This window comes from Ursus americanus, chromosome 11 (assembly GCF_024610735.1).
Source record: "Ursus americanus isolate L20-20 chromosome 11, mUrsAme1.1.p, whole genome shotgun sequence".
NCBI classification, from domain to species: Eukaryota; Metazoa; Chordata; class Mammalia; order Carnivora; family Ursidae; genus Ursus; species Ursus americanus.
This window is the reverse complement of record NC_142137.1, coordinates 18,057,225-18,070,016: the sequence shown is the minus strand read 5'-3', so window position 1 is coordinate 18,070,016 and position 12,792 is coordinate 18,057,225. Positions and strand designations below refer to the sequence as shown.

General features: G+C 41.2%; 1 protein-coding gene across 1 annotated transcript in view; it reads left to right on the top strand.

The window, feature by feature from the left end:
* Positions 1 to 3,633: 3,633 nt before the first annotated feature.
* Positions 3,634 to 12,792, top strand: part of USP45 (ubiquitin specific peptidase 45) — a 68,100-nt gene continuing 58,941 nt past the window's right edge. The window contains exons 1-2 of the mRNA XM_045807003.2: positions 3,634 to 3,683; positions 8,597 to 8,706. Coding sequence (XP_045662959.2) covers positions 8,607 to 8,706 — 100 coding nt within the window. The 5' untranslated portion in view covers positions 3,634 to 3,683; positions 8,597 to 8,606. The remainder of the gene's footprint in view (positions 3,684 to 8,596; positions 8,707 to 12,792) is intronic.

Below are 12,792 nucleotides of genomic sequence, written 5' to 3'. Positions count from 1 at the left end.
AATTTACTGGCTTCAAACAATATAAATTTATTATGTACAGTTCTGAAGGTGTCAGCAAGCCTGTGTTCCCCCTGAAGCCTCTAGGGAAGAATTTCTTTTCTTGCCTTTTTCACCTACTAGAAGCTTCTGGCATTCCTCAGCTAGTGGTCCCCTTCCCCATCTTCAAAGCCAGCAGTTTGGCATCTTCAGATCTCTAACTCTGACCTCCGCTTATGTTGTTGCATCCCTTACTCTTCCTCTGACCTCCTGCCTCCCTTTTATAAAGAACTTTGTGATAACTCAAGTTATCATGATCACAAGTTCCAGGAACTAGAACACCTTTGGGGGCAGGGAGTGCTATTCGGCTTACCACATAAAGTTTATTGTTTACTGTGGTTCATTTCCTTGTTTTAAATTTGTTCTCAATTTGGTCCCCCAACATAATGAAAGTTCTATTCAACTGCAAATTAATTTACAATGGAAAATTTAAAAATTAATTTCTAAATGGTATTATTAAAATATGTGTCCAAGGAATAATTTCATTAAGCAGTTTAAAATTATTCAGTTTTCAGTAATTACTTAATTAATTCATTTTTAAGATTTTATTTATTTGACAGCACAAGCAGGGGGAGTAGCAGGCAGAGGGCGAGGGAGAAGCAGACTCCCTGCAGAGTAGGGAGCCTGATGTGGGGCTTGATCCCAGGACCCTGGGATCATGACCTGAGCTGAAGGCAAATGCTTAACCGACTGACCCTGGTCCCATTAGTTTTCAATAATTTAATAATTAATAGCACCACCTCATATTTCTATGCCAGTGCCATCACTTACAACTATGTTTTTCCAAATTATTTGGAGTTTAGCTATAGTTTCTATATGATCTATTTTGTGGATTAACTTTGAATTAAAATGTCATTATATGTTGTAAATTCATGTACTCCCCATGGCATCCCCAAGCTGTCCTGAATACATCAAAACCATAGGTAGTATGAACACAGATATGGAAACAATGAAACAATGTGCTTGGCCTCAATAAATCACATTCGGGGGTGCCTGGGTGGCTCAGCCATTAAGCGTCTGCCTTCGGCTCAGTTCATGATCCCAGAATCCTGGGATTGAGCCCCGCATTGGGCTCCCTGCTCTGTGGGAAGCCTGCTTCTCCCTCTCACACTCCCCTTGCTTGTGTTCCCTCTCTTGCTGTCTCTCTCTGTCAAATAAATAAATAAAATATTTTTAAAAAAAGGAAACATAATAAGTCTTTAAAAAAATTAAAAAATCACATTCAGCTTGATTTATGCCTTTGCAAAAGCACATATTATGATACCATTCTTTTTCCAATGTTCATGACTAAGTATTTGAGAAATATTTTTCTGCAAGATTTTTTTCTCTCAGAAGATAAATAGCTCCTCCTGTACCTAGCAAAGTGCCAGACTCGGTTTATTTAAGAGTTCTTATAGCAAAAAGTCTTGTCAAAAGAGAGTCTTGATTACTGTTCCTTGGACTAGTGTCCAAGTTCTTCTTTCGGAGAGAGTCAGGAAGGCTTCAAGTGAGATGAAAGGGAGAAAAATAGTTTAAGTCTTCTGGGAAAGTTCTACTAGTGCTGAGTTGATATGAATCATTAATTCTCAAACAACTCATTTTATTTATTGGCATAATGCAAGTGAAAGGCAACTGGAAAGGAGATTTTGCCCATTTCTTTCCAAGTCCGTATCAGGCCTCCAGATATTTGACAAATCAAGTGAAGATTTTTTTTTTTGGAAACAGTTTCTATCAAAACTTGAAATGCGTATCTGTTGACTTAGCATTTCCATTGCTATCTACTAATGATATTTGCACAAGTAGGCAAAGATAAAGTACATCAACAGAAAACTGGGGAAAAAATGATACATCCATTACTGGAGTTTTAAGCAACTAGTCAAAAGAATGAGGCTAATACAGAGTTATGTCCAAGATATCTTGCCAAGTGAAAAAAATCACATTGTAAAATAGAATGTAGACTACTAGAAATCAAGATAGCTTTGGAATTTATCATTTCCAAGAAAAATTGTATGGTGTTTGCATAATTCCTAAATTTCTTTTTTTTTTAAATAAGATTTTATTTATTTACTTGAGAGAGAGTGAGCATGGATAGGGAGAGGAGCAGAGGGTGAGGGGCAGATGGAGAGGGAGAAGCAGACTCCCCACTGATCAGGGAGCCTGAGGCAGGGCTTGATCCCAGGACTCCGGGATACTGACCTGAGTGGAAGGCAGAGGCTCAACCTACTAAGCCACCCAGGCGCCACTAATTCTTAAATTTCTGTGTTCTAATTCAGTCCCCTCTTTTTTTTTTTTCTGTAAATTGGGAGTCCAGTATATGATACGTTTTTAAAAATCCCATTTACAGCATTACAATTTAGTATGGAAATTACTTAGATTTTTTTCAGATTTGCATATCTTTTTTTCTCCACGTTCTGTTTCAAATCTGTTGCTAAAATAAATGAAAACTTTTGATTTGTGATGTAGACAGTTTTGACTTAACAATTACACCACAATAAGACCTATTCTTATTTGGGGAATTTTTTTTCCTTAAAGAAAAAAATAGGGAAAAAATATTTTTCCCTAAAGAAAAAAATTCCCCTACTCCAAAACATGATTACTTATTCCTATAGGCAGCACAGTAACTGGCATATTTGTACTTAGCTATATTTGTCGGATGAGTGGTTTCCATAAATACAATGTAAACACCTAGTGGCCTCCTTTGCCAAGTTCTGTACATAGAAATAATGCTAACTATTTAGTAGGAAATGATTTTACGGGAAAAATCAGAGTTTTTGGTTTATCTCTGGTATCTTGAACTCTTAATGCAAGGTTCTATCATAAGGCCACCAGTATCCTGGCTGAAGAGTTGTGAAGGATTACAAATCTCGTAGGACTTCCCTAAAACTAGAGTTGATGTTTGCAATATCGTTAAAATAAAACATTTTTTAAAAAAATTTATTTGACAGAGAGACAGCCAGTGAGAGAGGGAACACAAGCAGGGGGAGTGGGAGAGGAAGAGGCGGGCTCGCAGGGGAGGAGCCTGATGTGGGGCTCGATCCCAGAACCCCGGGACCCCGCCCTGAGCCGAAGGCAGACGCTTAAGGACTTAGCCACCCAGGCGCCCCTAAAATAAAACATTTTCAAACCAACTATTTTTACTAAACATATGCAGTGTGCAGACCACTTTAACGGATAATCGAGCTTCGAAGAGGTATAGGTGTAGGTCAAGAAATTTCCTGTCTAGTTAAGTAAGCGAGGACAGGTAAGCCGATAATGAAAAAAATGCAAGCTAACGTATGGCCAATGTCAGGTGGGACTTTATTGCACAGAAGAGTGTAACAGAGGGAAGTCGGAAGCTATCCCTTCAGGCCCTCAGCAGCAAGGGGGACTTAAGCCCGACTCCGGGAAGACCTGAGCTGCGTACTCCAGGACACTATTCGGACGCAGCCTGGAGTCCAACACCTTTACTCTAAGATTAGCCTACGGACCTACGGACCTACGGAACGCAGGCGCGACGCGAGCCGGCCCCGCCCTGTCCACGCCCCACTCCGGTGTGCCACCGCAAGGGACGGCCTCAAACCCCACCCCGGCTGTGGGCGGGCACACGAGGCCCCGCCCTGCCCACCGGGTTGTCGGCCGCGCAGGCGCAATCTCTTCTGGTTGTAGACGCGGCGGCTCGGCCCGGCGTGGTGAGTCCGGATTGTGGTGCTGGGGTCGCCGCAGTGTCTCGGTCTTCGCTTCCTCTTCCCCAGGCCCTCGTGGCAAGGCGGGCCTGGGAGAGAGGCCTCTTACGCTCCCCCGTCTTTCCGATCCCGGGGGGCTCCAGGCAGTCACCGAGGGCCGCATGAGTGCGGCCCGGCGGGGCTCCGGCGGCGGAGCCGTGGTGGTTTCCGCAGGAGGGGTCCGCGGGGAGGGGCCCGAGTCCCCGCTTTACCTGGAAGCAGGCGCCCGCTCCCCGATACCCGTCCTGCCTCTCTCCCGCGCTCTCTCCGCACTACCCATTTTCTCTTGAGAAACTTGGGATGCTGTTGTTAGTGACTGGAGGGTAGTATTAGAAGCGCTGGAGAAGGGCTGCTGGGGTCCAAGTCTCCATCCACCACTGACTGGCTCCGGGACCTTTGCAAGTCACTTAACCTCTGTGTGTCTCCGTTTCAAGTGTAAAATGGGGGAAGTAATAGTAACCTGTCTCATAAGGTGGTTGGGAGTATTACGTGAGGTAGTATCTCTGAAGTGCTGAGAGCCGCGTGATGCACAGCAAAAGTACGTAAGTGCTGTTCGTCTTTTTGAGCCTGCTACTAAAAGGAGAGTTGTGTCCTCCTCCTCCCCACGCCGAAAATAATTCCCCGAGAGTCCAAGGGTACGGAAAAAAGATTTTTTTTTCTTTTTTGAGACTATGGGCTTTTGTTTGTATGGCATGTTTTTTTAAAAAAAATCAAACATTTCTTTTTTTTTTTTTTTTAAAGATTTTATTTATTTATTTGACAGAGACAGCCAGTGAGAGAGGGAACACAAGCAGGGGGAGTGGGAGAGGAAGAAGCAGGCTCCTAGCAGAGGAGCCTGATGTGGGGCTCGATCCCAGAACGCTGGGATCACGCCCTGAGCCGAAGGCAGACGCTCAACGACTGTGCCACCCAGGCGCCCCCCAAAAAATCAAACATTTCTAAACAACTTAGTTGTACATCCTACAGCAGAGAAAAGACAGGTGTTAGAGTAAAACTGAAGTTAAACTGAAAAGTTTTGTTTGGGAAACCACATGAATAAAAGGGCCAGAACTTATTTGTCCTGGAAAGACTTAACATATCAATACTGACACTGCTATCCTTAGAAAGGTCTGTTTGCAAGGCTACACCTTGTTTGGCATCTGGAAACGATATAGTTTATGCTCTACCCTGTGGTTTATGCCGCAGTTACCAACCGCCAGAAAAACCCCCGGGCCTGTGAGTCTGTAATGGGCTTCCCTGGTCAGAAACATGGCACAGCCATTTCTGGATTTTCCATAGTGGGGGAAAGAGTGTACTCTGATTGACCCTTTCTGGGAGGAGAGAACAGAAGGAAGCCTGCACATGGATTCCTGCAAACTTCCTTGTGTCTTTTCCTGTTATGCTCAGGTTGTATGTCCATACTACATTGCTGTAATAAAAGTTAGCCATGAGTACGACTACATGCTGAGTCCTGTGAGTCCTTCCAGTGAATCTCCAAATGTGAGGGTGGCCTTGGAACTTCTCAGACACAATATTGGTGATAGAAAGTACTTGAAGGTCTAGTAATTAGATTTTAATTTTGTCTCTTTTTGCCTAAAAAGTGAAAGAAAAAGCTACATACGTAAGTGATTGCAAAATAGTGGGTTACTGTCCAAAATTATTTCTATGTGTAGACATATTGCATGTGTCAGAAAAATCACTGGAAATTGACATTGCCAAGTTAAGTTTGAGTCACCACTGTCTTCTACTCTTTTATGGGTTGTAGGTCAAATACCTGGTTCCTTTTGTTATTCTGCAAGCACTATCTATGTGTTGATGTCTATCTTTTTCAAGAAGTTATCTGTGAAGCGGGGGAAAGGTACGGCTGGTTTCTCATGAGCCACTTTTCCTTGATTCTTTTAGTTCTACCTGTATTTTCAGGATATCAAGTTGAAATAGTTGGAGGTAAGTCCATAAGTTTGGGGGTGGAAAGATCAGATTTGCCTTCTGATTATATCTTTTTCCCTCAGTAAAGTAGAAGACTAGATACTATTTTGAGAAGTAGGGAGATGGAGGAGTTAGAGGTTTAAAAGAGTGAGAAAGGTTTCACATGGCTGTGTGAGAAGTAGGTAAGTAGGTTTTCCAGAAAGTGTAGTAGGTAACGGCATGTCTTGATCCATTTGAGACTGAGATTGTGATTATGAATTTAGTGGACCCAGTCAGCTTTCTTAGAAGATTTTCTCCAGCCTGTTTGGATTCAGACATAGAGAAAGTGGTTATTTGGGTTCATTTAGGTTCAGGATTCTGCTAGGGGGGTGATGTGGTGGTAGTTAAGGCTATGTACACATATTTTGTTCTTTCTGTGTACTTGGTAAGGTTGCACTCTTTGTACACATCCCACATCCCGCCCCTTTACCCCCATGTCTACTTGAAGTTAAAAGTCCTGCTTGGACTGGGAAAATATGAGTGGATGTGACATAACATTATTTCCAAGTGAAGCTTTAAGAACCAGCACTCCATTTGCTACTTCCCCACCCCCCTGCCTTGCTATAGTGATCATGGACACACTTGGTGAGATGCAGCCTCTTGCCAGCCTGGGCACTAAAGGTGAATAGGAGCGGCTGAAGAGGCAAAGCTGGAAGAACTCGAATTTGTGATCAGGGAATGGAATACCTAAATTAGTGTTTTTGCAGGGTAGAACTATAGGGGTAAGTGGATGAGAAAGTTCGGAGGGAAAAGTCAGTCAGAAATGAAGTGGTCAAGTGACGCTTGCGTGGCTCAGTCTGTAAAGCATCTGCCTGTGGCTCAGGTCATGATCCTGGGCCCCTGGGATTGAGTCCCATGTCGGGCTCCTTGCTCAGCGGGGAGCCTGCTTCTTCTTCTGCCGGCCTGCACCCCCCTGCTTGTGTTCTCTCTCTGTCTCTAATAAATAAATTTTTAAAAAAACTTAAAAAAAAGAAATGAGGTAGTCAAGGAACTCCAAACCCTCGTGCATCTCTAACATGGAAGGCCATAGTTTGCAGCTCCGTTCAAGAGTGATGACCCCTGGAGTTAAAGAAATGGCTCTTGAAATGGTAAACTAAAAAGCTCCCTTATGTGGAATATAGTATAACTGAATATAGTATAACTGAATCAAGATTCAGAATTTATTCATTTTTAAAGATTTGTTTATTTTAGAGAGAGTGTGTGCATGAGCACAGGGAGGGGCAGAGGAAGAGGGAGAGAACCTCAGACTTCCTGCTCATTGTGGAGCCCAACAATTGGCCGCTTAACCAACTGAGCCACCCAGGCGCCCCAAGATTCAGAATTTATTATTGAGTTGAAAGATTCTTCCACTTTGATCAATAAAAGCAAATAAACAAATAGCCATGGAAATTAAGTGTAGCTTAGCCATAGAAGAGATGATACTAGGTGAGATTTAGGCTGAGCTTTAAGAGAGACTCCAAGTACAGTGATTTTTAAAAAATGCTTAATTTCTTATCTAAAATCTTAGCAATTAACTTTGGGTTTTTAAAAAATAGAAAGGACCGAGATAAGTAACACGTTGAAGAAAGAAGTGTGGGCCATTATACAATGTTGCTATTGAAAGTAGGGTCGATGGGGGCACCTGGGTGGCTCCGTTGGTTGAGCATCTGACTCTTGGTTTCGGCTTGGGTCATAATCTCAGGGTCCTGAGATCAAACCCCCTGTTGGGCTCCACACTCAGCAGGGATTCTGCTTGAGATTCTCTCTCTCCTTCTCCCTCTGCTCTTCCCTCTGCTTGTATCTGTGCTCTCTTTCTAAAATAAGTAAATCTTAAACAAAACAAAACAAAATAAAAAGCACATGTGGTCTGTGGATCGCCAGCTTCCCTTTGGGAGCTCCTTAGACAGGCAGAACCTCAGGTCCTGTGCCAGACTTGCTGAATCAAAATCCACATTTTAACAAGATCTTTAAGGTGACTCATATGCACTGTCCTGATCTCTTAAAAGAGCCAGTGTGTTAGGGAAGTATAAGTTGGGAAGAACTATAAGAAAGTATACGTTGTGGATCAAAAGATGCTAACAGTTAACCTGACATAACCAATACAAAGTGCAAACCTTGACTGAATCTTGATTTTTATAAAATCAGCATGGAAGACAATTTTGGGTCAGCTGAAGAGGTTAGAATATGATGGAACATCAGAATACGGAATCATTAATTTTCTTAGATGTGGTAATGATGTGATTATATAGGAAAATGTTCTTATTCTTAAAAAAGATACAGGTTCTTTGCAACTTTGAAATAGTTCAGCAAAAACAAACACACTCATACGTGTAGGTATGTCTTGTACACACTGGTTATTTAGATAAAACAAATAGGGCAAAATGTTCTAGATGTGGAATCTACGTAGTAAGTATATTTTATGTTGTTCTTTGAACTTTTGTGGAAGCTTAAATTTTTTCATAACGAAAAAGTGGGGAAAAAAACACCACAAAAAATGCAGTATCTTAAAACAATATATTTCTCCCAGTAGTTCAGTGCTAGGTCATATGGTACAGGTAGGCTGGCTCTGCTGTGCTCGGCACATGCTCCCATCCCTGGTCCATTGTGGCCTGTTTCCAGCTTCTACTATTTCCTAGCTAGTGGGACAGGAGAAAGGGGAAAGGGAGCACATGACCCAGAAGCAGCACTTCTTCCCTTGATCAAACCTTTGGTTTTTTTCATCCACCTGGACATCATGTGTCTAGGGAATAGTTGGTAAACGTCAAATGTAATGTGCATTTGTATATTGGTTTAATAAAGATTTCTTTGGCTTCACCTGTTGTTCTCCTTTTGTTGATGTACTAGACCCAACTAAAATTGAAGTCATTTTTATGTTAATATACATTAAGTCAAATACCTACAATTTTCATTCTGAGGATTAAAGTGTATTCATTTTCCCCTACCCCCAAACTTTTCAGTAAATAACAGATGCGGGTGAAAGAGCCTTCCAAAGCTTTGCCTGAGAAAGCCAAAAGAAGTAAAAGGCCTGCTGTACCTCGTGACGAAGACTCTTCGGACGACATTGCTGGTAAATGGTGATACCTGGCACCCTAAATCGTGTTGCGGAAAACAGCCATATCTGTTTTTAATCAAAAAATCCTTTGCTCTTTATTTTCACTGTTTTCTGCATGAACTTTAAAATCAGCTAGTCTAGGGGCGCCTGGGTGGCACAGCGGTTAAAGCGTCTGCCTTCGGCTCAGAGCGTGATCCCGGCGTTCAGGGATCGAGCCCCACATCGGGCTCCTCTGCTATGAGCCTGCTTCTTCCTCTCCCACTCCCCCTGCTTGTGTTCCCTCTCTCGCTGGCTGTCTCTATCTCTGTCAAATAAATAAATAAAATCTTTAAAAAAAAAATAAATAAAATCAGCTAGTCTAGTTCCAAAACAATGATTGAGATTTTGTTTAGTTTATGAAGTCACTTAGCATTGACATCTTTTTGTTGATTTCCATTTCTCACGACCCGTTAAAGCCAGGCCTGCAAGCCTGGGAGGTGACTGGGGAGCTGCTGGCCTCAGGCATGCTTTCTTGAGTCTCATACCTTCTGTTTAGGCTTTTCTGAGGATTTTCCCTACTTTCTCACCAGTTTAGCTCTTCATTGAAAAACACATCTTTAATTTTCATTTCCATTTTTAAGTGTTTTTAACTTGGATAGTGTTTCAGCATAGCTAGATTGCTGTATTGAGGGAAGTCTGAATTATATCTTTAAACATTTGTTCTGATCTGTGAATATGATTTTTTTCAGGGATTCTGATGATTCTTAGGTTAGCTCTTCCTCAGCTGTCTTCTAGTTATTTTTTCCCAAATCCTCTAAAACTCCTGCTTCCTTTTCATTTCGCTTTCTCTTTTCATTTTTTATCTTTTACAGTGTTTTCTACAGTGTCTTCTTCACCTTATGCCCTTTTTAGTTTTGTTATCCTTTTTGTGGTTTTATTTTTTCTTCCATTTCTTTCCCGAGCGATGCCAGTCACTTCTTCCTGTTTTGCCACCTTGTATTGGACCATTTGCTTCTTTTTTTTTTTTTTTTTAAGATTTTATTTATTTATTCGACAGGATAGAGACAGCCAGCGAGAGAGGGAACACAAGCAGGGGGAGTGGGAGAGGAAGAAGCAGGCTTCCAGCGGAACAGGGAGCCTGATGCGGGGCTCAATCCCATAATGCCGGGATCACGCCCTGAGCCGAAGGCAGACGCTTAACCACTGTGCCACCCAGGCGCCCCGGACCATTTGCTTCTGTTCTGTATTTTTATCCCGTGGCAGCGATTTCTGTGCCGTTTGTTTTTCCCTTTTCTTATATTGGTATAGATTTGTGGCTTTGATTTTTCCTTAATTTCTCATTCTTTGATGGAGGGTCACCTTCCTTGGACCAGTTAGTTTTAGAATATTTGTGTAAGAAGGAGGGCCAGAGCACTGTCCAGACCAATTGGAGTTTTGAGTGTGAACTCAGCCTTACTTCTTTCCACCCAACAGGGTTATGCAGCCCTGGGTTTTTTTTTTCAGAATCTGAAGGGTCTCTTCTCCCTGCCTGTCTCGGAGACAAGACTGTTTTGGGCGAATTTGGCTTGTTTTCTTGTTTCCCGCTTAGTGAATTAGAAATTGCCTTCTTTTGCTTCTTAAAACAAAACTGAATATAGGGGAGCTCCTGCCAGGGGTGTTGTGCAGAGATTTAGGTTTCGTTCTGTGTCTGTGAAGCATGTGGAGTTCTCTGTGAGATCTACAGCTGCAGTATGCTCTCTGCTTCCTTCTGGATGCACCCCTGTTTGATCTCTGCTGCGTTGAGCTGGGACCCTTCCACTGGATTTATGACTTGGGGCTCCAGTTGTCTGTGGGTTTTCCTGAAAATAAACTTGGTGTTTTTGTTTTTTATTCTTGTTGCCCTTGGACAATTTCTGGGAGGAGAATGGGGAAGTGTTGATTTTAGACCATCATTTGCAAACTGGAAGACCTCCTTGTAAAGTTTTTTAATATTTAAAGTGAAAAATATGGAGCTTTTAATTATTGTTTTTGATTTGTTAATGTGAAACAACTATAGACTTTAATACATTTATATATTTTATTCAGGAATCCCTAGAGGACTTATGTGGCAGATGAAATTTAGACAATTGTATGTTTAACCAAATTACAGAAAATTGAGGAAATCCTAATAGCACAGAATTTTTTTTTTTTTTTTACATTTTCCCCCCTCCTCCCAAAGATTGTGAATACTATTAAACACTGGTTAACTCTTGTAAGAAAACATCAAACTTTCAAATTTACTTATAAGAAGTATTTAAAAGCTGATAGGGTTAATATAGATGCTTGGAACATTTTATCATAAATATTCACATATTTATCATGAATATCTCTGAATTCATTAATAATTTCAGTTTTATAAGTCTGAATTGTGGAAACAGAGAATGGTTAAGTTGTACCCTGGCCAGATCCCATCCCAGAGATGATACAGAAGGTGTATGGAATGATTTTTCCCCTTAGAATTTTAAAATATGGAGGACATTAGGAGAAGGAACGGAAGAATGAAGGTGGGAAATCAGAGGGGGAATGAACCACAAGAGACTGTGGAGTCCGGGAAACCAACTGAGGGTTTCAGAGGGGAAGGGGGCGGGGGGATGGGTTAGCCCAGTGATGTGTAGTACGGAGGGCATGTATTGCATGGAGCATTGGATGTTATACGCAAACAATGAATCATGGAACACTACATCAAAAACTAATGATATACTATATGGTGACTAGCATAACATCATAATATAAAAGAATTTTAAAATATAAAAACTCAAAGCATTGATATCTAGTAACTCACTTCTAGGTCCTGTATTGGTGTGGTCATCTATCAGTCTTCCCCAGAACACCCCTTTCTTTAATGGCATGTGTCCTTTCTTTTCAAATATAGGACTTTGGATTTACTCCGTTTGTGTCTATTCTTATAACTTGCTCTTGGTGTAAAATTAGAAGTTCTAATCTTTCACCAGATTGCACGTTATTTTTGTTGAAATTATATTTTGCAATAAGTCACTTGTTAGGAGTCACATACTTAGGCTTCGGGATGAAAAGGAACTAATGATTAACCTCTCTCTAGTTAACTAGTAGGTGAAAAGGGAAGGGAAGTGGAGAAAGTTGAAATGCACGTACTCCTGTTTCCCTTTTCAAGTTACTTAGTCTTTCCTTTGTTGTTTAATTTTGGTGGACAGTTATAGTTTTGGTGTTTGAGATAGTTAAGAGGGAGAAATGGAAATGTCATTGTGTCCTTGGGAGAAGAACACGGTTATCTGAAGAAATAAAAACATATTAGCTGGTTTTGGCCCGTTGCCTCCACACAGTGCACCCAGTGGGACTCTGTTATAAGGGATAATTAAGGGCCATGAAGAGTCATTTGTTATTTGGAAATACTCATTAAGGAGGACTCTTGTTCCTGTAAATTATGCCATTGTTTGTTCCTTTCTCCTTTCTCTCAATAGTGATGAGAATAGCATCAGAGCAGAGGTAGGCTCCGTGGAAAGATTTTTATATGCGTATCTAAATGAGAAGAAAATATATTCAAAATGCTTGACACAGTAGCTGCTCAGTACATAATTATTTATTTATTAAACTTGTTATTTTTGAAGTAATTTTGAATTAATAGGAAGGTTCAAAGAGATATATAAGGGGGTCCCTTTCACTCTTCACCCAACCTCTCCTGATTCAACCTCTTGTATTTCTGTAGTATGATATCAAACCCAGGAAAATGACATCAGTACAGTCCTTAGAGCTTATTCTGCTTTCTCCAGATGTGCAAAGCCTTGTGTATGTGTGTCTATGTGTCTGTGTGAGTGGGTATAACTCTATGCACTTTCATTACATGTGTAGTTTTGTATAACCACCACAACTGAGATACCCGACTGTCCCATCACCACCCCAAGAGTTACCTGTTTATAGCCACACTCCCTGTTCTCCGTCCATAGTCCCTGGCAGCCACAAATCTGCTCTCCATCTCTCTTGTTATTTCACTAATGCTTTATACATGGAACCATACAGTATGTATCCTTTTGAGTTATTTTGTTTTTAGAATCTTTTGGCTTTCTAGTTACAGCATTTTAATGCTATTGACTTTTGCTTACTGATGGTAACACTTTGGTTTAGCAAAGA